Source organism: Schistocerca piceifrons, chromosome 11 (genome assembly GCF_021461385.2).
Source record: "Schistocerca piceifrons isolate TAMUIC-IGC-003096 chromosome 11, iqSchPice1.1, whole genome shotgun sequence".
Classification (NCBI taxonomy): Eukaryota; Metazoa; Arthropoda; class Insecta; order Orthoptera; family Acrididae; genus Schistocerca; species Schistocerca piceifrons.
Window position 1 is genome coordinate 140,939,607 of NC_060148.1, and position 25,871 is coordinate 140,965,477.

General features: G+C 43.0%; 1 protein-coding gene across 1 annotated transcript in view; it reads left to right on the forward strand.

The window, feature by feature from the left end:
• Positions 1–8,311: 8,311 nt before the first annotated feature.
• LOC124719816 (poly [ADP-ribose] polymerase tankyrase-1-like) overlaps positions 8,312–25,871 on the forward strand; it is a 29,021-nt gene continuing 11,461 nt past the window's right edge. Inside the window, exon 1 of the mRNA XM_047245006.1 lies at positions 8,312–8,466. Coding sequence (XP_047100962.1) covers positions 8,312–8,466 — 155 coding nt within the window. The remainder of the gene's footprint in view (positions 8,467–25,871) is intronic.

Genomic DNA, 25,871 nt, shown 5'->3' on the forward strand with positions numbered 1-25,871 from the left:
CTTCACTACCTGAATAATTTCTTTTATCTCATCATACATTTCTTCAATTTCTTCGTCATCTGCAGAGCTAGTTGGCATATAGACATGTACTACTGTCGTAGTCGTGGGCTTCGTGTCTATCTTGGTCACAATAATGCGTTCACTATGTTGTTTGTAGTAGCTTACCCGAACTCCTATTTTTTATTGATTATTAAACCTACTCCTGCATTACCCGTATTTGACTTTGTATTTATTCCTCATAGCACTGATGCAAATAATGAAACATGGCAGTTCACCATTGGCACGTGACAACTTCACTACAGTGACCCAACAAGACAATACGTTCATTCTGATACTGTTCCGAAAACTCTGTGTTACATCTGTATCTATGTACATAAGTCAGCAAGCCGCTGTATGTTGTATTGTGGAGGATACCATGTACCACTACCAGCGATTTCCTTTTCTATTCCACTCGAAGCGAGGGAAAAAACGATTGCTTACGTGCCTCCGCAAGAGCTCTAATTTATCTGGTGTTTGTGATATTTATGCAAAATATATGTTGGTCACTGTAGAATTTTCTGTAGGCAGCTGTATCTATTTCATGGGAAGTGTGTCGTCTTCCCTTTAGGGATTCCCATTTGAGTTTATGAAGCGTCTCAGTAGCAGTCTCACGATGATCAAATCTACTGGTAACAAATCTAGCGGAATGCTTCTGTATTGCTTCAATGTCTTTCTTTAATATTATCTTCTGAGGATGCCAGATACTCTAAGAGTACTCAAGAATAGGGTTGCCTTAATGTTGTATATGTGGTCTCCTTTTGTAGGTGAGCTACACGTTCCTAAAACTTTTCCAGTAAAGTGTAGCTGAAAATCCACCTTCCTTACTGCTGTTTTAATGTGCTCATTAGATTTCATATCACTTTGCAATGTTATGTGTAGATATTTAACCAATGTGAATTTGTCAAGTAGCACAGCACTGTCACTGTACTCAAACATTACAGGATTTTTCTTCCTACTTATCTGCATTAATTTACATTTTTCTACGTTTAGAGAATACGGCCATTCATCCAGACAAAACAGGAATTCTATGTCACACTGTATAACTCTACAGTCACACTGGTGAATATTTCCGCATATAATACGGCTTCATCATACAGTGAGGAGTAAAAATTCTGCAAATTCTTTACTAAACAAAGGCAATTAGTAACAAACTCCTTTTCTTATTATGGAAAGAAAGATGTTCCAGCTAATAAACCCAATATCCACCAGCCAAACACTTTCTTTTTCTCTAAATATTATATGCACCTGCAGATATTAATGGTACTGTATCACTTGGAAGTGAGTCTGTACAGCCAAACTAACTTACTGTGTTTCCATCCAGCTCACATACTCAAAGTGTAACTATGTTCTGACAATTACGTCAAATGCATTTTTATCTTTAGTATGGAATGGAGATGTGGACGAAGAGAATTTTTAACGACTGTGCAGTGGCCAATAGCCAAGTAATGCTTTTCGCAACCACACTTCTTTCATAGGTGTGGCCCTGGTGGAGTCGGTGCTGCTTTGCCCTCATCTGTAGTGTGCACAGGATCACACGGACCCACTGTCCCACCCGGACTTCTAACACTGGTCTTCTTTTCCTTTAGTGTTCAACGCTGAGGTTGGTTTGCAGCACAGCGCCATTCCTCTCTTCTGTCTGGCTTTGTCTTCATTTCCACGTATGTGTTACATCCAACGTCATTCATGATGTGTTGCATGTGTGATATCCTTGGTCACCCCCGCCGATTGCTTCCCTCAGCAGCTCCTTCTGCTATTGTTCCAATCATTTTGTTGTGTCGTAGGACGTGCCCTAAAAGTTTGTCTCTTCTTGTTTAGATGTGCCTCCACAGACATCTAGTTTCCTGTACTCTTCTAAACACCTCTTCATTTGTTACTTTTTGTCTCTCCAGCTGATCTTCGTCGTCCTTCTATAGCACCACATCTCCAGGGCCTCTAACCATCTTCTCTCTTCTCTTCCAATTGTCCAAGTTTGACACTGGCCACACTCCAAACTAAAGCTTTCATGATACGTTTCCTCATTTTCAGACTGATGTTGTTGCTGGTGAGTAAGTTCCTCCGCCAGTTAAATGCAATTTTGGCCTTTTGTATTCTGGTCGCAATTTCTTTCCAGCTTCTACCATCCCTTGTGATTTTGCTTCCCAGGTAATTAAATTCCTCTATGACTTCCAGCTCCGCTCCTCCAACTCTCATTCTCAGACCTTCATATTCTGCTCCTGTACTGCATACCATCACTTTAGTCTTTTTATTGTTTATTCTCATTCCACACTGATTGCATAGAATTTTTTCCATTGTTCTGAGGACTTCCCATAGATCTTCTTTTGTCTCCGTGACTATAGCAATATCATTTGCATAACGTACCATGTCTATCTTCAGCCCACTAATTTTGATACCCACATTAGCAGTTTCTTGAACTTGGTCTATACCTTCCTAGATGCAAGCATTGAATGTAAGAGGAGAGAGAGCACATCCTTGTCTTACCCCTTTTCTAATATCTGCTTCTAGTTCCTGGTGACAGTCCCTAATCTCTGCCACCTCATTCTTATAGAAACTGAGTATCACATGGATGTCTTTGTACTTTATTCCACTTTTCCTCAGCACTCTGAACATCTCTTGCCAGATAACGTTATCAAATGCCTTTTCCAGGTCTTCAGAGGCAATACAAGTTGGTTTATTTTTCTGTCATTGCCTTTCGATAACGACACTTAGTGCCAGAATCGCCTCTCTTGTTCCCAATCCCCTTCTGGACCAAACTGATCTTCACTCAGCATATCCTCCACCTTCTCTTCAATTCTCTTCAGAACTAATTTTATGAGAATTTTTGATGCATGTGATATTAGACTTAGAGTTCGGTACTGTTCACATTTTGTAGCTACTGTCTTCTTTGGTATAGTACAACGTAACCATCCAGTGCTGGTGGTGGTAAAAGTCTACCTAAGTAGGTACGTTACCTTCGCTTTGACCTGTCCAACCGCTCCTGCAAGCTACCGTCTGCAGTAAATGGTTTCTTAAATTCGTGTGGACCACGAAATTAATGGCCCCTGCGAGTTATTGCTGGGTATTAATAATTTCTAGCGGAAGGTTTTAATGAACCGGTAAAAACTGGAACGCAACGGATAACCCATTTTTTTAACCACTACAGAAGGTACCTATACAGGGCTTAACAGGCAGTATATACACTCCTGGAAATTGAAATAAGAACACCGTGAATTCATTGTCCCAGGAAGGGGAAACTTTATTGACACATTCCTGGGGTCAGATACATCACATGATCACACTGACAGAACCACAGGCACATATACACAGGCAACAGAGCATGCACAATGTCGGAACTAGTACAGTGTATATCCACCTTTCGCAGCAATGCAGGCTGCTATTCTCCCATGGAGACGATCGTAGGGATGCTGGATGTAGTCCTGTGGAACGGCTTGCCATGCCATTTCCACCTGGCGCCTCAGTTGGACCAGCGTTCGTGCTGGACGTGCAGACCGCGTGAGACGACGCTTCATCCAGTCCCAAACATGCTCAATGGGGGACAGATCCGGAGATCTTGCTGGCCAGGGTAGTTTACTTACACCATCTAGAGCACGTTGGGTGGCACGGGATACATGCGGACGTGCATTATCCTGTTGGAACAGCAAGTTCCCTTGCCGGTCTAGGAATGGTAGAACGATGGGTTCGATGACGGTTTGGATGTACCGTGCACTATTCAGTGTCCCCTCGATGATCACCAGTGGTGTACGGCCAGTGTAGGAGATCGCTCCCCACACCATGATGCCGGGTGTTGGCCCTGTGTGCCTCGGTCGTATGCAGTCCTGATTGTGGCGCTCACCTGCACGGCACCAAACACGCATACGACCATCATTGGCACCAAGGCAGAAGCGACTCTCATCGCTGAAGACGACACGTCTCCATTCGTCCCTCCATTCACGCCTGTCGCGACACCACTGGAGGCGGGCTGCACGATGTTGGGGCGTGAGCGGAAGACGGCCTAACGGTGTGGGGACCGTAGCCGAGTTTCATGGAGATGGTTGCGAATGGTCCTCGCCGATACCCCAGGAGCAACAGTGTCCCTAATTTGCTGGGAAGTGGCGGTGTGGTCCCCTACGGCACTGCGTAGGATCCTACGGTCTTGGCGTGCATCCGTGCGTCGCTGCGGTCCGGTCCCAGGTCGACGGGCACGTGCACCTTCCGCCGACCACTGGCGACAACATCGATGTACTGTGGAGACCTCACGCCCCACGTGTTGAGCAATTCGGCGGTACGTCCACCCGGCCTCCCGCATGCCCACTATACGCCCTCGCTCAAAGTCCGTCAACTGCACATACGGTTCACGTCCACGCTGTCGCGGCATGCTACCAGTGTTAAAGACTGCGATGGAGCTCCGTATGCCACGGCAAACTGGCTGACACTGACGGCGGCGGTGCACAAATGCTGCGCAGCTAGCGCCATTCGACGGCCAACACCGCGGTTCCTGGTGTGTCCGCTGTGCCGTGCGTGTGATCATTGCTTGTACAGCCCTCTCGCAGTGTCCGGAGCAAGTATGGTGGGTCTGACACACCGGTGTCAATGTGTTCTTTTTTCCATTTCCAGGAGTGTAGCTTTTATTTGCTTTCATGACCCAGAATTCGCCTGGGGTACTCACTGCCACCTACGTTTTGTGATGGATGGAGTAAAATCAGTGGGCATTAAACTCCAATACTTTTGCTAGTGGCACGAGTATTTTACTTAACGCACAACATCGCCAACAAATGAGATCGTTATGGGGGTGCACAAGAAACATCACTGCAGTGCTGTTCAACCCACATAGCCAAGTTTCAGTAGGCAACAGAGCCCAGAAAAATATGGACACACATGATTATTCCTTCCCTATTTTACACTCGTTCACTATCGTATGATTATTCATCGTGTACAATATATTATCAGACCGAAACTACAATTTATCAATGCGGCGGTTGCTCCAACCGACCACGTGGCGCGAAAGCAAATTCACAAAGAAAACATATGGAAAATAAATAAAAATCCCAAAAGCATTACTGTAAATGAAAGAGCAGATTAAAATACATTGAGTGAGTGAATTTCCGTTAAGCATAGAGCAGTAACGTGACCGTGAGCTTAAGGCACATGGTGCATTGCCTGAACAAGGCACTAACGCACGGCCTACTGAAATTCGAATAAATTAAGAAAATCCGTTCCCTTATGGTGTAATCTCGCACCTGATTTCAACATCTGGACTTCATTACAGAGCAGATTTGAGACAATCTAATACCTATGTTAACATTCCCAAAACGAGAGCTGCGTCTCCATGTCTGTCCCGCACCACGACCCAGGAACAAGTGCTCTTCCAACCGAATTCGCCTAACCGTTCCGTTTACAAACATGGTGGGGGTGGTGCGCCAACCTAACAGAGCCAATTCGCGCGCCTAAGTGTCATCTTTGCGCTGACCTGCAAACTTGGTCTCTGCTAAAGATGTTCGCACTTGGGGGTTGGTACTACCCTACCCCAGAACGACCATTCATTCAGTGTTTCAATCTGTGCCTAAAGCTTCCTGCTAGTTCACAGATTCACTCATTTATACTGTCAAGGCCGCGCAAAGGAAAGGAAAATGGGAAACGTGGTAATTAACAGAAAAAAATTCAATAAATAACCCTGTTTAGTCCATTCTCTCCTTTTGGACACCAGCTGAGGTATTACCTGCAAGAGAAGAAACTCTTGCTAATAATTTCTGCGTGCTAGCAATTTAATAAAGCATTGGAACGGTACAACAAGTTCCGTTTCATCACACTCGGGTATCTTCGAAGAAATTGGACTTGGGGCTGTCTTTCCGATGGAACGACAGTCCATAACATTTTTCAATTGATGCCACGCGGAGGAGACCCTAATCTCCACGCTGCACCAATCCGTTACATATATATATATATATTTTTAACATGCTATGCTAGGCACTGTTCAAAGTACAACATTTGACAGTTAGTCTGCCAAGACTGCACAAAATAATATCATTGACACAGTGACAATTGCAACAAATAATCTCAGCATTGTGAATGTTCTATAAGTGACATCATCTCAGGTAATTAATCTCAATTATAAAATACAGATGGGTACACATTATGCAAACACAATGAATTATTGCAACAAATATTCAGAGCGTCCTTGAAGGTTCTAGAAACGATATCACCTTAAGTAAATAATCACAATTGTACAATACAGATGGGTACACATTATGGATACACACTGAATTGTTTTAACACACTGTGAATTGGAACACTCATAACAAGGGGGGCAGTCAGTGGTTCTCAATAGGCATCACAGAAGTACTGTTCAAAATATTAAAATGAGAAATATTCACGTAATTACAAAGACAAATAAATACACATAATGGAAAGACTCTTAGTTATGTCAAGACACCGTGAGATGAAACATTTATAGCAAGGGTGGCAGTTACTGTTTAACAACACATCAAAAATGAATAAACAGTCACTTAATAAAAATATATCTCCTTCAGGGGCTACAAAATATTTTCTATTATTCGTCTTATAAGAAACTCTAATAAAAACTCTAATTTCAGTTTCATTAGTTATTGAGTCTGCTAGCCTATCAATAAACCCTTAATAAATCATTCTCATTATTGATTGCAGTAAAGCTACGTGGGCCATGAAAGCAATGTTATGAACAATTATATAGGCACAAATAGCTCACAAAACAATATCCCTTTACACAAGTCTTAGGACCAGTTAAAATCAAGTATCTTATCTCTGCTAGACCGAGGCCTATGGCCGCCTTGTCATGACACACACTTAATTCTGGCCAGACAGGATTGAGAGAAACATTGTCGGCCTAGGTTCTGATTAACTCATTAGGTGTACATCTTGCTTTGGGTCAGAAAATTTACCCCATCTTACATCCCCAGTTTCAGGTTGGTAGATGACAGACTAACGACATGCACCTTAGTATACTTCTAACTTTAGAGATAATACTTTATGTTAAAGCCAATGGTCCTCTCCTTTTCCTCTCTGCTCAGAGTCTGCTACGAAGTCATCAAAGAAGGATACACTAATGACACGACTAACCTAGGACAAGTAACACTTTATACATCTTACTCAACGTATTCGCATGAATAAGATACAAGATTTTCTCTTGAGGTTAGAGTGGCATGATAAAGAAACACTTGAAAGTAGGGGCTAGCTCACTGGTTAGATTGGTTATCACTGGCACTTCCTACACTTCAGTAGTCACACGCCACTGTTTAAGTCACTGGCACACAATCTAGGGTTATCGTCAGGGAGGGCTTTGTTCCAAAGTAACTTGGGGGGTAGCGTATTACACTCTGCTGACTCTCATTCCTCACACACTGTCTCCTTAAGTTTTATTGCACCCAGCGCAATTGTCTTCTGCGAAATTCTGGCGGCAAGCTAGTCGCCCATTGGCAGTGAACACACTGTTAAAGCGGTTGCCTTTGTTGTCCTGCAAGCACCATGACTAGTGGAATGGGCTGGACTAAAGGTACAGCAGTTCCCATAAGCCCACTTAAATCACCTGCCATACACTCGTTCTGAACGTTTTCCTACTGTCCTCATTCAACCGCTAAATTATTTCGTGGCAGGTTTACTAGCGTTTACTGTCTTAACTCTCGGCGGTGAACAGTTCGTAGCTCTCTCAACAGGCACTGCTGGCGGTGTCTACACCTCAGCGTCGTGAATCACTCAAAATGCAAGCGAAGTTCATCACGACACACTTTTCTTAGTTAAATATCGGAGGGTCCAAGTCCTCTTTACGTGAAAACATATCACGGATCACGAAAAGTGCTAGTGAAGTTCATCGTGATACCATCTAAATATCGGCGAGGTTATGTCCTCTTTGAGTCCGAAACCTATCACGGATCAGTAAAACTGCTAGTGTAGTTCATCACGATCTAATTAAATATCGGCGAGTTTATGCCCTAAGTCCGAAAGTTCTCCCTCATTTCCGTGTCCATAGCCACTACAGGGGTTACCTATGAGACTAGGAGCCTTCAGTCTGTACCCGATCATCTCTTAGCCCTGGAAACAAACCAAACAGCAACCTACGTCTCCACCTGACAAGTTCGGTAACGCTAATGGCTTCTGCCAAAGTCATTACGACCGCCGCCTCTTGTATTCTGTCGTAACGGCATGCAAGTCGCCGCCTGACGAGATGCGCCAGAGCGATCACATCAGGGCCTCTTTTGTAGCTAAAGGCTTAGCCGCTCCGCCTGGCCGTGAGTCCCCGCAGGTAGCCGCCCGAGGCCGTCAGCGCATGTCAGCAGCTGAGAGTGGTGCGTCAGCACAGGCCTCCGTGGACGACGACCTAGCCCCAGCTCTGCCGCATGGGGTGGGGGAGGGGTGCAAGGCTCCATTCACACCGCCTGGCCCGTGCGTGCGCGCCCTTCCGCGCTCGGCTGCAGCACCGGGGCAGGTTCTCCCGTGTCCTTGCCACCTGGCTTCAGTAAGCCGCCCTTTTCTCGCCATCGCCTTGCAACATTCTGACAGAACAATCGTCATTCTCTTAAATTTTAGTGGTCATCATCTCCTCACTTGAGCACACCAAGTACATTTCTCAATTAACCTACAGTACAGATTTCACCACGGCTTTACAATGGATGACAAATAGTTACTAATACAAAATAATTCTTAACCTCTACATACTACATTTTGTTTACAGACAGGCCTCTCTGCTATCTTACGCTAATCTGTTTGGCAATTTACAGTAACTGAGTTCAAATACAGGTTTCTCGAGTCCTGAATAATAATTACAACAAAGGGAAAAATGAGTCTCCAAAAGGCGTTACTGTGTGGCAGACGTTTTTTAAACATTGCTAGCCCCTTTTTTGGCTACAGGTGATTTACGTCTCTCTGACAACTGTAAAATTGTTATGGTTACTTCCTTAGATACTAATCTTATTTGAGTGCCCATAAAGTAGCAACCGTTCTGTCTCGATTGTGGAGTAGGGCAGGTGCCTTGGGTTTTGGGGATTGTTATGTAAACCACTACACCACCACCATGATCTTACCTCTCTATCTTCCTTCCTTCTTGCATGCTCGCATTTCCTAACTACTCGAGTATTACTCCAGAAATTTATATGTCACCACAACGTTTTAGATATTCCTTTCACCATCAAAATTTTCTAATCTACTATTATGAGAGATCGTTAGCAGTGCTGACAGATAGCTAGAAGCATTATCCCAACGTTTTTTTTTCTTTTGTTCCTTTAACACGCAGGAAAAGCCAACACAGGCGATGTAACTGCTCATCCATTAGGTATGACCAGTTTAGCACACCATCAAACACTGAGTAGCTAGTTACACATCACAAGAAAAACACAGAATAGAAGTTCATTGGAACGATACCACCTGGAGTTATTACCTCTCGTTACAGTTTCATACTTTATCTGACTCAGATGTTTCCTCTTTGTTTTGTCAAATTCAGTCCAACAAGAACAAGTTGTAAGGTGTCAGGCAAATCCAACACCTTCCATGAAAACCCTGACATGATAAGCAAATCCAGTAGCACGTCACAAAGCTCCGAATAAATCGTGACATTAATTCAACCAAAGTAATACGAGTAACGAGTGAGCAAATGGAATACGAAAGACTAACACAAGAATACCTAAATGCATGTCATACCTTCCCACCGTGAGACAGACGCAGTTCCGAGGGGAGAAACGAGAACAGAAGCCGAGTGCAGAACCGTGTTAAGCTGGAAGGCCCTACGATAAGGGACGGACACCCACGTCACCAGCTAACCGCTAGGACCACCCCCCAGCGCATGTTAAAAGCTAGAGGCCTCCAGAAGAACAGTATAGATCCTATGATAACACAAAAAGGGCCACCCCAACCGCAAGTTTTTGCGTGAGACTTTTTCGCGTCTGTTACGTCCGGACCACCCCCAGCCATGTTAAAAGATAGAGCCCTCCAGAAGAACAGTATAGATCTTATGATAACACTAAAAGGACCACACCAGCTGCAAGTTATAGCATGAGACTTTTTCGCGTCTCTGTTATGTTGCAAACTTTAAAAACATTGCCCCACCACGAAAAGTATAATGTTTCTCATTGGATGGACAGAATTTTTGTAGGCAGAGCTTAAGGTTAACATTGAGACCCTGATTGCTCAGATGAAAACACAGCCAGATAGTTTTTTTAAACCAACTTCGGTAAATTGTAGTAAGGAGAAGTTAGGAGAGAGTTGCTTCCAAGACGGCGAGGTGAGCGGAGCTGTGCTGCACGCCGCCCCCTGACGAACACTGACAGGGTTATGAACGCCCGCGATGCCACATAACAGCGCATAAAGCTTCACTCAGAACTGCAGAAGTCTCATCTGTTACACCCCCTTTTTGCGTAATACTAGTGTTGATCGTCAATTAAAGCTCATGGTGTTCACATTTGCCACTTGAAGTAAAAATCTGAAACGCGATGATTTTTCTGTTATATAGTTATTGAGAGGCCACATCAGCCACTGTAATTTACGACAAGTTAGATAAGTAATTAAAGATAATTGAGGGTCACTGTAGACCATTTTGATAGTTTTCTCTTTTGTGAAACTTAATTTAAACCTAGATTATAGATGTGATATGGCATAGGTCATCCTTCGATCCATTGTAGAAATTGGACACCCATTCAGGGAATATTCGTTCACATTTTTGTTGAACACAGTTGGTTTTTACCATCCTGAATTAAAACATTTCCTTTTATCAATAGTGCAATTTATAAACAATGTTTTGTGAGTAGAATAAAATTTCCAATGGTGAACTTACCTGCTTTTTCGACGTTATTTTACCAGCTAACTAAAAATTGGAAAGCCTTGAACCCTTCCACTAAATTTAGTTAGTATTAAGATTCTTTTACATGGAGTGCAGTGGAGCTGACGCTGAAATAATTATTTGGTTATATCATCGCTAGTCTCACTGTACTCTTCTGAACTCTACATGTCATGTGTGGTCTGATGTCTCCTTACCAGCAACAGGTCCCAGGTTCAAATTAGTCAATTCCCTAAAAAACATGCTCAGAGCGTTTCCGCGAAAGTGGTAGGGAGACAAGATATAGAACAACAGACGCCACACAGAACGTTAGAAAATGGCGTCCCTGCCAGGATGGTAAAATACCATGATTGAAGGTCGACCACACGCCTACCTAGGTCAGAAAAATATCCTGTTAAAAAATTTTCGTAATAAAAAAAATTTTTTTTGAAAGGCATAAATAGTTGGAAAACAGTAGCTGCAGCGATAGACAGTGAGACATTCTAGCAGAGACAATAGCATAATTAAGTTATGAATTTTAAAAATTGTTAGAATTAAGTTTTCTGTCCAATGCACAGCGGATACATCGTTGACAATTTGGTTCCTACCCAACTAGTAAGTGAATGGATTGTCAGTCTTGGGTATAATAAGTGTCAAGTCGTGTGAACAAAAAGTTTATGAAACGTGTGAGATCGTATGAGCGCATGTTGATTCGATGTAGGGCGCGTGAATTGCTTTTAAAACAGAAAATAAGGGATTCGGAAAGATTAGCAATGGCAGATCGAGACCTTGACCGAATTGAGGTAGAGACCCAGCATGAAAATGGACAGAGAATAGAGGACAGTACAACAGGCGATGCAGTATCGCGAGAAATAGGACATATAACGCACCATGACGAGGATAATGTACGTCAAGGCATAGAAAACATAAGTCAGCATACGACAGAGGAGCAGGAAAGTAGAGAGACAGTCGATGAGGATTCTAACTTGCGTCTTGAATACGTAGAACCCATAGTACAAGTAATCAGAGCTCCCTCACCACAGAGTACAAGGAATGCGAGCAGAAACGTGTCACAGCACAATTCAATGCAATCGGTTGCGAACCAACACTTGGGCGAAAACACAGAGCGTAGGACGTCGGAAGATAACGCAATAGGACCCACCAATCTGGAAGAATTATTACAACAAATTACGGAAACCATGACAAGGCAAAATAAAGACATAGCAAACCAAATTCAAATTCAGAATGCAGAAACCACGAGACAAATGCGTGAGATTAAAGAACAAAACAAAAAAATTCAGTTACACCTAAGTCGTATTGAAGACGAGGCAAAAGAATCTCGAGAAGTGATAGGAAACTTAATAACAGGTCACAATCAATTGAGAACAGACGTTGACAAGGTACAAGCGGACGTACAAACATTGAGTAATGACATTCATGACGAGATCAAAACATTACGTAACAACACCCAGGGAGAAGTCAAGAAACTAGAGAAACAGATAAACGAAATTACTAGACAAGCAGCAGGTACAGCGCGTGAAATTGTTGAAAACAGTGTGTTACGCAAACGTATCACAAAAGCAGCGCTGAAAAGATGTGATAACCGCATAGTCAAAATAGAAGCGCAAACGAAGCGACAATTTCAGAAATTGCGAACAGAGTTGTTGCAAACCATTGAAGAGCGTAGTAAACAGGATCGAACAAGCACAGAGTCTGCAACCACATCCGTATCTGTAACAGCACCGGAAAAACAAGCAATTAACGAAGATATTACGCATTTGCGATTCCAATCACAGGCGGAAAGTAACATACGTGAAATCAGACAGCCTGCACTGCAACAAACACGTTTCGAAATTCTTGATGAACAAACGTCATCACAAACACAGGCAGAACCACAAATGTATGTTTCAAGACAGTTTGGATCGTGCAATGAAGCAGTAAGGTTAGCCAGACAAGATACCGAACCAATACCTGACAATGGAAAGCCAGGTCGCGAAGAGTACAGTGCAAGGCATTCAGCTACACGTTCACAACCGATGGAAGAAAATTATTGCATACCACTCCAACGATACTATGCAAGGGTAGGCAAAGTTACAGTGGACAATATCCAATGGATCTTCCACAACCGGAAAGAACGACGGGAGAAATGATCAGAAACAAAAGTGGCGAAGAATCGCGAATTTCATATGGAACTATGACGAAGTACGACAACGATCATTTCCTTACAGTCAGAAAATTCCAACATTTTCGAGAAGGAAACTCATTACAACCACGAACTTTTATTGATCAATTCCGAGTAGGATTACCAGAACACTGGACGCTAGCACGCAAATTAGACTTTATATGTGCACACATGTCAGGAACAGTCGTAGAACCCATGCAGACTGTTGTAGCATGATACCAATCGTACGAAGATTTCAGAGAGAAGTTTCTCTCACGATATTGGTCTAGCGAAGCACAGAACAGAGTGAAGTACGAATTATTACAGAACCCATATTTTGAAAATTCAGGAGAGAAGAGACCCGTGAAATTTTTCGAGTTAATGGCAAAGAAAAATCAATGCTTAGATGTACCATACAGTGACGGAGAGTTGATTAAATTATGCGCGATGAAGCTACCGTTGAAATACCAGCAATCATTACTAGGTCGCGGAGGCAATGACGTCGAAGCATTTAAAGGTATTCTAAGGGAACTAGAGTTCATATTTTCGGAAGATGACGCAAGAAAAAGTCGAAGCGCACGTGAAAACGAAAGCAAAAAGCAGTGGAATCCACAAGACACAGTACGAAGAAACAATTATTACGAACCATGTGATAACTTCCCACCAAGGTACGACAATAGATTTCAACAAAGAACCGGTTAGGGATTTAGAAGAGAATATGGCAATAACTATAATTCACCCAGGAACGGCAACAACTATTACAGAGGGAATAACGACAACCGGAACGGGTACTGGAGAACCAATAGACCGACAAATTATCAACAAAGAAACCACTATCAACAAGCTGAACAAGAAAAGAGAATACAGATAGAAGAGGTGGAGGTAAGACCACCTAACCCCGATAAACGTTCGAATTGACAGCTAAGCGCCCATGCCAAAGAGAATGACACACCGACCCAGGACAATTGCAGCACCTTGAACAGAGAAGTAAAAATCTTATCACGAGAAGAGAAGAAGGAAGAAACAAATCCGCAGGGACCAGATGAAAACGAAGACAAGAAAATAACGATATCGTGTTGGGACGAAATTAATTGGGATAATACTGACGAGGAAGATCAATTACCAGAGGCATGCACAACGAATGTAGGAGGAAAGGACGAAGTAATGAGTATTGCAGAGCTTTTTGAGATGGAAGCCAGGGAAAGCGAATTCGATGAGGATAATGCGCAGTCGACAGAAGTTGAAAATAAGTTACGAGTGGGCACACAACCCAACGTATTTAATGAAGGAAGTTATGAAGCGATAATTAGAGCATTTAGATGCGATTATGTGGAAGTAGCGACGAAGAAGGAGAAGATAGACGAGGATGAGGAAAAAAGTAGAGGATGTTGAAGAAAGCGTAAATGAAGGAAGAAATAGAGAAGAGGAAATAAAAGAGAGAGAAGTAGCAGTCGAAGCTTATCCTACAGAAAGTTCGAATTCACAAGGGAAATTCCTAAAAAGACTCATGTATGATTCAGTGGAGGATTCGTTGATGCAAGAAGAAGAAGAAGAACAGAACCAACCCTTTCAAATTCAACCAATTGTGAAGGCCATGGTAAAGCATATCCCAGACAATATTGTAATTGATAGCGGAAGTGAACTGACTGCGATCTCAGAAAATTTATTCATGCAGTGTAATGCCAATGAGGAATTGCCAGTTCTGAAAACACGTAAGATTGAAGTAAGAGGTCCTATTAGAAACAATGCTGCGGAAGTTACGAGACAAATAAGGTTAACTCTTTCGTGTCAAGGTCAAAAGATCGAAGCCAACTTCGTGATTATACCTAAAGTAACTGTAGATTTGATATAGGTGCAGAATTTTTAAATGAGAGACGAGAGATAATAGATATGGGGAAAGGTAGCGTAACATTCGGGAATGTCACACTTCTCTTTGAGCAAAAGCTAGAATTAGAAGAAATATCGGTTATAAACAAACAGTTAAGAATGACGCTAGATGAAAAGGATGAAGAATTAGAATGGTACGTACAAAAGGGGGAATTGCCTCAACTCATGTTAGAAGTCCATAAAGAAATCGACGAAAAACTGCAAGAAGTTCAAGGTATTTCGGAACACAGTAAAAGAGAATTAGAGGGTGTTTTACGACATAAAGCAGTGGTATTTTTACCTAAGACTGGCAGTATTAAACACTTTCAGTACAAGTTAAACAGCACAAACCATTTAGAGTGCCACCCTATACAATCCCATTAAGCTACAGGAATAAAGTATTCCAGGAGATATCTAAAATGTTAGATGACGATATTATTGGACCAGCTACCTCCACATATAACAGCCCGCTCCATATTGTACAAAAACGAGATGGGAGCATCAGGTTAGTGCTTGATTCCAGACAGATCAACACAATCATAATCACTGAGACAGATCGCCCAGAAAAATTAGAGGAATTGATACAAAACTTCCACGGTGCTAAGATATTTTCATCAATTGATTTACGGAGTAGTTTCTGGCATATGGAATTGGCTCCAGAATGTAGAAAATTTACAGCATTTATCGTATTCTGTAGATGTTACCAGTTTAAACGATTGCCATTTGGTTTAAGCATATCATCAGCAGCGTTTATTAGGGGATTTAATACTATACTCAGTCCTGAAATTTTACAAAAAATTACTTGTTATGTTGATGATGTGATTATAGCAGAACCCTCTTGGGAACATCACAACGACACATTAAATCAGTTTTTACAGATCATGAAAGAGCATGGGTTCACAGTAAATACAACAGAATCAAAATTTGGAAGGCGAGAGGTCAAATTTCTAGGACACATAATATCCGAGAAAGGGGTAATGCCCGACCCAGAAAAACTAACGGCAATCAAAGAATTCTGTACTCCATATGATAAGAAAACTCTCAGAGGATTTCTAGGTCTCACTGGATTCTGTAAAAAATTTATTTGGATAGACTCTCTCGCAACACCACGCCTATGTGCATTGACTGGAAAAAACACGCCGTGGATATGGGATCAACAAGCAAATGAAGAATTTTTAAAAGTGAAAAACGCACTAACAACAGCACCGATTTTAGCACATCCTGATCTAACACAAAAGTTTTGTATGGCCACTGATAGCGCGAAAACAGGTTTAAGAGTTGTTTTATTCCAAGAATACGAAAAGGCAGGGCTAAGATCATATAGAACAACTGCATTTGCCAGTCGGGTACTCACAAAAAGCGAGAAAAGCTATTCAGTCACGGAGCTGGAAGCATTGGCCATTGTATGGTGCTTCCAGCGTTTTCGATACTTCCTATTCGGAAGAAAAACAAAAGTATACACTGACCACAAAGCATTAGAATATCTGTTATCCGCCAAACTAACTCATAGAAGGTTAGCCAGATGGATGTTAATACTACAAGAATTTGACTTCACTGCTACACACATACCAGGACCAGCGAATGTATTAGCAGATGCTTTATCACGATGTCCACAGGGTGCATCCAATAACATAGGTTTGGAAGCAGCAGAAGACCATTTTACAATGTACTATATGAAACAAGTACCTTTCGAAAACTACATTACGACAGCATTGAAAAACATAGGCAAAAAACAGGACAAGGATCCGAAATATTAGGAATCAAACACAAGTGGAGAAGTAAGGATTTTCCAGACATTCGACAGCACTATCTCGTAAAAACAATGTTTTATTTTTTAGACGAAATGTTGCAACGAATGAATGGTTAATTTATATCCCAGATGAACCAATTAATAAGTACATATGGTATACAAATTTAAGTAATGGCCACTTTGGACCAAAGAAATGCTTTTTAAAAATAAAACAAACAAGCCAATTTCCTAATATGGAAAGACGAATTAGAACAGTATTAGTCAAATGCAAAAAATGTATGAGGGCTAAACACGTCACTTCCCAAACCAAGCCACCTATGTTTCCAATAATCCCTAAAAGATTAAAACAAATAGCTGCAACAGATTTGATGGGGCCCCTCCCACGCACAGAAAATGGATATATTTTCATATTTGTCGTTTTGGAACTTACTTCTAAATATTGTTCGTCAGGATAGAGGTCAGGAGTGGAGGGCGTTGTAAAATGAAAAGTAATGAAGTGGAATGGACCCAGTTTATTCCTGTAACGATGATACATTGGTGCCTACGTAGGGCTGAGCAGCCCCAAGAGGGGTTTCCGTCTGCTCATCAGAGAGGCAGAGGCTAGAGGAGCGACTACTCGGGGCCGAGGTCTGAAGCTAAGAGAGCGCGGAGCTGTTTCCAAGACGCCCTCGCTGCTCCCGGCCGCGTCCCCACGTGATCACACGATTAGTCTCTGATTGGAGGATTGATTCCGCCAACGCGCCTTGCTAGTAGCGTACCCCCTCAGCGCAACCGACCCGTGGGACTTGAGTCTGACCGAGGAGCACGTGGCAGGAATGTGCCGACCATGGTCTTCCGGCCAGCACCTTCCACCACGGTATGCCCAAGCCGGCTATGGCCGAACATTATGCATGGAAAATTTTATTTAATAAAATTTTGTCGGCAATAATCCCTCTTGGAGGGTCTCCTCCCTGCACATCCTTTCCCCTTCCGAAGAAGGCTCTCTGGGTGAAAATGAATGAGCTTATTCTAATTGATTATTCCATTTAAAAAAATATATGATCATTATGAAGGGTCCCAGAAATTAACATCCATAACATAGTATAAATATCAATATGTGCAAAAGTTACAAAGGGGCCTGAAGGAAGGCTCTTGAATAACAAACTTGTGAAGTTGGTGCGACGGCAGTGGGGCGGCGCCATGCTGTGAGTGTGTGTCGGCGGTGTCAGTGGTGGTGGGTACCCAGGCGATGGTGAGGGGCACAGGACCACAGCACACTGAAACACTCCACCCTCGTGGGGGTGAGAGAATGCTCCCAGGCCTAACAGTCACAAGGGGGTTTTTCCCCGTAATATTACTTTGAGTTCTTAAATCTAGGATTACAATGGTAATTGCCCAAGTGGGTGAATGAGAACATTACAAAATGACAAAAATTTAAGGAGAAAACAAAATGACTTACATGAGGGTTAAGACTCGACAGTTAAATTGTGATTCCATAGACTTTACATAGAAATACAAATCCATTACAAAATTAGTTCATTGACCTGACACCTAGACTACAACTTAATTCTAAGGGGGGGGGGGGGGTCATGCCTGATCGCATGCACCAAGTCAAATTGGGCAAGTAGTTTCAGGTGTGATATTCACCTTCAGGTTGTGGGGGTGGTACTACTTCTCGGAAGGAAGTGAAACATTTGCAAAACCCTCTTTTACAGAGTATCCAGGATACTATAATCAGAATCATTACAGTGATGATTACCGAACCAGCGCTGGGTAATACAACGGTGGTTAATCGCTTGGTTTGGTGCCAATCAGCAATATGTGAGGCCACTCGGTCGAGAGCAACTTGGTTATGTTCCTGTGTAAGGAGATGATTGATCGATTGGAGTAGATCTGAATCATTGGTATTCGGTAAATTCTTTAGCTTCTCATGGTGATGGAGTTTAAAAGAGAGTCCAGGAAGGTATAAGGTAGATGTGGGAATGGTGACATGAAAGGTGGAGTGCAATTGAGCTGAAATCCTCATAGAAGCAGCGTATACGTCACATCTTGAACTATTATACACTAGGCCACTCCTATTCAGTGTTACCCGGTACGATTCAGTCTCTGCCATTGAACGGTGGCACACCAGGGTGGCGGTGACAGTCTGTGGAACAGCAAACAGAAAACTGTTGCCAACAGGCTGAATTACTGGTTGACGAAGTGAGACTAGAACACGAGGACATGGAGGTGTAGTAGTTTCAGCTAAAAACAGTGACATCTCGCACTCAGTAGTGTTAGTGTGTAAAATTAGTGTGGAGCATGAGTAATGTGTTGTATGGAAGCAACTGGATAGTTCAGCGCGAGAGAGAGTGGCGTGGGTTTGTCGATCCGGACTAACTGCCAAACAACATGCTGGTGAAGGGTGGCCCAAGAGACTGGAAAAGTGTATACTTGATAGCACTCGTATTCGCAATTTGCGCACGTGATTGGCAACCTCATTCGCATCCGAATACCGTCCGAATTACGGGTAAGTCGGACCTCCAACGCAGCATAGTAAAAGGGGAGGTTGCTTTCCCGCACGGCATAAAGCATTTGTTTAGGGGCCAAAATTTGCGACGACACATTGTGTAGGATGTGCAAGAAGGGCTCTGAGGGTAACAGATGAGGACTGAGCTTTCCTTGCAGTCCGAGTTGAATGGCCGAGTGTAACATGTGCACGTGTAACTGTGCTGTGTGTATATTAAATAAAAGAATCTGCGTGGTCTTCATAATGTCCAATGTGATAGTTAGATTACGGAATCCCGAGCGAAGATGAGTCCACTCTAGGTTAAAGGATTGTTCAAGTGCACCATAGTGTCGTGTTAATCTGTCGGCTACAACTTGTATTTGTCTAGTTGTGGCTAACAGGTTATTTTCAAGATGTGTCAGGCGCACCTGTTGATGTACCAACACTTCGTGATTAACTTGTGTTTCCGAAAGCGCTTGCTGTGTGTCCAAATCCCAGCGTTTTGCGTCTGTTTCGTCAGGAGTCCCAAAGACAGATTTTAATAATGTACCTCCAACGGGCAACCAGGCTCGTTTGAAACGAGGCAGTGGTACTGCATCCCTAATACTGTTCAATTGACTTCGAAGGGTTGAAATAATTCTAGTCACTTCCCACAAAGATCGGAGAAACTCATGTTCCTTCGTCTGCGTCAAGAAGGTTTCATATTTTGAAAATTGCTGAGCTGTATCATATAAAGCACGGTCTTCCTCTTCTAATAATGTTAGGTTGACATCAGCTACCACAATAGCATAATGTGGAGTATGCACCAGATTGTGACGACGTCCAAAGAGCACGCCAGATGTGGAAGGGTAGACGTGAAATGGAGGCGCCTTAACGGCGACGACGACAACCATTGAGATTAACGTGCTGCCAATTGCGGATGATAAATTGACAGCCATTTGAACGGAGGTTGCTTTCAGCTTCCAATGTTGATAACGGTCGACTGCGAGAGAAAGTATTAGTGCCCCTAGAAGTAAAAATTTCCTGGCTTACTTGATGAGTAATTCAGAGATGACGGAGGGGGTACAACGTTGTAGCAATAATTACCTGGCAAGTAGCGACGATGGACCCGTTCAGTCACGCTTACTGATGAAGAAGGCCACGAAGTAGAATCACGGCAGGCAACCAACGGTTTGGCAGCCGTGGGGGTAGCAAGGCGGCAAGACAATGGTGTAATTCGACACCGAGTCTCCGCTGATCAATCACGCGTCAGCAAAAAAGACGCTGAACGCGGAGGCAGTACTACACAGCGCAGACTAAGCGTAACTCGCTGGAAAAATTTTTCTACCTGCTATGGGACGAAGGCCAAGTGTCATCAATTAATTTGAGATTTTGTACGAAGAAAGTTTTTTTTTTCTTTTAAATGAATAAAATGACAAGGAATCCTGTGATCGCGGTGTAAACCTGCACAGCCTAGGCACCTCCCACGCATTGGCCACCCCGCTAAGGTTCGACACGGCGAGACAGGTGAAGTACTTCATAAATTTCAGAAATAATATTGAGTGGTTTTTCAGCTGTATAAAACCCGAATGAGGGTAGGACAACTCAAGTTAATAATCAAAGGATCTTTACTGACAGAAGTGGTTAATAGAGAGATTAACTGTACTGAAGTCGGAAATGAATGTTAGCGAGAGCGAGTCTGTTGCTCGTGAATACAGAGGCTGGGTGTGAAGCAGTGGAGGCGGCGCAGCGCAGCTGTATCAGCGCTGAGCCGGCAGAGTGCTGAGCTCAGTTAACAGCGTCAGAGAGCGCTAGAGGCTCTGCGTCCGAGACTAAGACATTGTAAGTGCAACTTAAAAGTAACAGTTTATTGCAAAGCAATAATACACAAATAGCTGATGTCACAAAGACGTTTGATTCCATTTTAACAGAACAACTTAAGTGTTCAACAGGTAAATTGACTACGTTGTTGATTAAAAGAAACTGCTACTGAACATGACGTACATATGTACGTACTTCCCTTTCCCCTTCCGAAGAGCGGAGGGCATAAACCATAAAAGCCTTGTTCATGTACTTAGTATATGACAATAGAGGTCTGGTAACATTAACAAGTTACACCAAGGTAGTGTGGATATGAACAGTGTGAGTGTCTTGTTAGTTGTTATTGGGCGTATGAAGTGTTGTGTAAATGTGTGACTAACGGTAGCTGATGGCGGATACGAATTGAAGGCCAATAGGTGCTATCAGAGATACTTCCAGTCGAGAGACAATGAAACTTAAAAGGGAATACCGAATATGACACAAAAATAGCGTATAACCATAAAGTGTACTAACATTAATCATAACTGTAAATTGATAACAATAAAACATGACATTGAAGTAATAATAATTGACAAGAAATAAAATAAAGGAAATATTTCCCGAACATAAACTTCCGAATCGGATACGAAATCCGCCAGGGGAAGTTGTTGTTTTTTTTTTTTTTTTGGTCGGTTGACGAAGTGCATAAGGGGCTACGTCAGTAAAATCCGACAGTGTCTGTATATAACAACATTGTTCTTAAAAGTGCAGTTTGCACTGTCAGATGGTGAAAAGCAACTAATCCGTTCAGCAACGGAAAAGGCTGCCATCTGGGGAACGGTATCTGAATCTTTGGCAGAATCTGATGATTTTGCAATGGAATTGCCATCTAGAAGAAGGTGGCGTTGTATAAAATGTAATAAAAGAGCGTCTGGGGCTCAGTTCATTTGTGGTTGAGTGCCAAAGGCGTAGTGTGAGTGCAAATTGCCTCACGGTAATTGATGTATGAATTGTTTTGTGGACAACCGAGGAGCCTAGGATTCCGTGACGTGTAAGTACAAGTTCGCAGTGCGTATGAGCTACCTGCGAGTGACTCGACTATTAAGTTCAGCAGTGCATTAGTGCAATCTGCAGACTTGGATTGATGATTATATAATTTGCAGGGCAATGGGGCAACCTGCGGACAGTGATAAGGCAACCTGTCTAATAATTGAGGGGTAGGCAGTGCACTGGAGCTATCTGCGATACCGTGGTTCAGCGGGCCTGCACATGGGTTTCCTGCGATACATGTAATAAAAGTATCAGCGGCGTTACTAGCGACCTGCTGTACTAGGGAAATGTCGACTGTTCAAGCAATAAAAATAGCTCTGAAGCTAGAATAGCATGCATGCATAAATAGCGTCACTTTTTGTGCGCGCAGTACATAACACTACATAAAATGAAAATCATGAACTATAAATCACTAGCGCTAGCATAATGGCATAATTAAACACAATGACATATATTGACAGGAAAATAAAAACACAATGATGTATAATAATAATGCTGTAAGTAGTCGGAACGCTCAACGCTAACATGTAACACTGGCCACCTGGGGCTGGCTGCTAGGCTGCGTGTGTGTTAGTTTTAAAACTGACGATAACAAATTGAACTGAAAGGACAACTATGCACAGTTCCCGTAGCGCTTACATCACCGGCTAATTAGAGCCAAAGTACGTATCTCACAATGGATCATCGGCCGATATTTTGGGGCAAGACTGCAACAAGGGAGAGCAATATCTCGGTGTAAATGGTGGTAAGACTAAAAGACCGGTACTGTCGGAAGAGGTACCTAACATGTTGTAGGGGCCTCCTCATCGACAGAAGAAGGAAAACAGGATAGAACAATGACCACGGCGGTAGAGTAAAATAAATGTGGAGGGCAAAAATAACTGCGTAGCAACCAAGGAACAATCGTCCACCGATATACGGCAGCCCGGACGATTGGTCGTTTGTGGCTCGTCAGTAGCGTGAAAAACCCGTGGCATTGCATTGGTTTCCCCATATCTGGCCTTGTCCAAGGCAGATAACGTTAAATGTCGTCATAGTTCGATGTGTAAGAGGGTTAGGGCTGTAGTTTGTAGCTTGTACAATGAATCAAAGCAGTAGTGAAACTTCACTTATAGGATTGGCAGACTAAGGTATGCAGAATAATGTAAATCGTTAAGAACTTCGTGTGATTTATCCAGCTAATGTGAAACAAAACGAGGAAAAGAATTTAAACAATAAATCACATCTATTTAATATTTATGTTAAGATTTATTGGGATGTTTGAATGAATTTTGTTTGCCGTGTCTTCCGGCTGCATGAAAGAAACCAGCTCGGAGCTGTTGGCGAGCGCGCAGCGCACGCGTATGTGCGGAGTAGGCACCGGCACGTCAGCGGTTATGTGAGACGGCGTGTAGCCGCGAGAGACCGGCCGCTACTGCAGCGACAAATATCACGCGCATAGCGTGTACCAGAAATAACGATGAATTAGAAATCGCTAATTATCTAGAATAAGAGTTTTTTTTAAAAAAAGGCTGTTAGTTATATAAAATGATGGTAAATACATTGTAGTCTGTCATACACGGAGGATAGGGCAGTAATTTGCGGTTTGTTTTTGTAACTACTAGGACGCGCCGCGTGTTGAGACGCTGGCGGCGGCAGCGCACGTGGTGATAAGATACGTCATCTCGCGGAGCGCTGTTACTGGCTGAGAAAAAATGATGGCCGCTGGCCAGTTCTTGGCGAGGAGAAACGACAGCCCTGAAGAGAGGAGGGGAGGCGACAGCTGATGTGTTGCCCCGCCAACAGCTGGTCCCGTAAACAAAGCGTACGAGGCGTATGCATTTCAAGTCCTGGCTTTATCTGTTCCGATTACTTACGATTAGCTGCAGCAAGTACAGAACTACGACATATAGTACAATACACTAGACGTCAACGTAACAAGTATTAAGAAAAGCTCGGAGTAAAAATACCCCACATGTACTGGTTTGCCAAATAGATGGCAATAGAAGACATTGAAGAATATTATTCGGAGTTAGCAGCCGCGGTTCTGCCAACACCAAGTGTAGTGGTTGCATTTGAAGCAAGTCAGTTGCGTGACGTCTAATGCGTGGCATTGCTTGCAAAACATAAAACATAATCATACATATGAAAATGAGCAAAAATACATGACAGGACCGGAAATTGACAATTGAGAATCGCTGGAAACTCCGTGGTGGCCAGGCGCGTCTTGCCTCCAAATCCCTGGAGAAAATGACTTAAACTAAGCTGCAATAGAACATAACATAAAACTCTAACTAGGCGTGATTAATCACGTGACCTCATCCCATAAGGGTGTCGATTCCGCAAAGGGTATCTACAACCCTGTGGAGGTAATCTCTTCCGTTTTTTCTTTCGTCTTTGTTCCACTTGAGGTGGAGGTGACACAGGCGGATCGGGGGCTGCGACCTGTTGTGGTGACACAGCCCTACCGTGGTAAGGTTGCAGGCGGTCAAAGTGCACTATCACCGTACGATCGGTTAATTGCAGTTCTAGGCGCGCAGTCCGGAGCCGCGCGACTGCTACGGTCGCAGGTTCGAATCCTGCCTCGGGCATGGATGTGTGTGATGTCCTTAGGTTAGTTAGGTTTAAGTAGTTCTAAGTTCTAGGGGACTGATGACCACAGGTGTTAAGTCCCATAGTGCTCAGAGCCATGCAATTGCAGTTCTGCATTGACTGGTGAGGTCAACCGTACAATCCGATACGGACCTTCAAAGCGGGAAGAGAACTTTTTAGTTCGTCCCTTTTTGATTGCCGGGTTTCGTAGTAAAACTAAATCACCTGTTTGATAAGTCGGTAAAACAGCATTTTTGTTCTGCCTGTGCAACTGTTTATTAGTAGCTTTGATATTATTCCTCTTTACCTTATACCAGATCGCTTTTAGCCGGCGGGCTAAACCTTTTACTTCCTTTATTTCTACACCTTGAGGTAGTTTGTCTATTTCGAACGGCGAATTCATCGGCCGTCCAAACACAGCTTCGTAAGGGGTATATCCCGTGGATTCATGTATTCGGGTGTCGAATGCAGAAGAGATATACGGTACATATCTGTCCCAATCAGCGTGCGTTTTTGCAACATAATAGGATAACATTTTACAAATTGTACGGTGTACGCGTTCAACGCGACCGTTGGCTTTAGGATGGAAGGGAGTTGTACGCCATTTTTTGATTCTTAGCAATTTACAAACTTGTACAAATAAAGCAGACATGAAATTGGTTCCTTGATCCGTTAAAATGGCATCAGGACTTCCAAAAGGCAGTATCACACGATTTACAGAGTCTCTCGCCACAGTTTCAGCTGTCATGTCGGGGAGGGGAACCGAAATTAGATAACGTGAAAAGTGATCAATAACAGACAAAATGTATTTGTTACCTTGTTGCGACTGTGGAAAAGGACCTTGGAAATCTAAAGCAAGAATTTCGAAGGGTGAAGATGGCTGAGGAAGTGTTTTTGCAGCGGCACTCGTGGATGCCTATTTTGTGCTCGTTGTGCACACGGCGGGCAGGAGCTTACATGCCTGTCCGCGTCACGTTGTCGGTATTGCCACCAATAACGTGTCGCAATTCGAGCGTTCGTAGCGCGTTTTCCGCTGTGACATGCTTGGGTTGTATCATAGCATTGCCGTATTATACGTTGCTGCAAGCATTCCGGTATTACCAAACGATTTCCATGGGGAGTTCTTCGATACAAAAGGTCGTCTATTACTTCAAATTCTGGGAAGGTGGCGTATCTTTGACATTGAACGTCCACCTGCTGTGCTTCTTTTAACTCTTCAATTGATACCTCATCTGATTCAATGACACGCACTTTTCTACTTAACGCATCAGCATTTTGATGCAACCGACCAGGCTTGTGCCGAACTTCAAAATCATATTCTGACAGTTTCATGGCCCAGCGCATAAGTTTGCTGCTAGGGTCTTTAAGATTCAATAACCACTGCAGAGCAGAGTGATCGGTAAGAACTGTAAACTTGCGACCATAGAGGTAACATCTA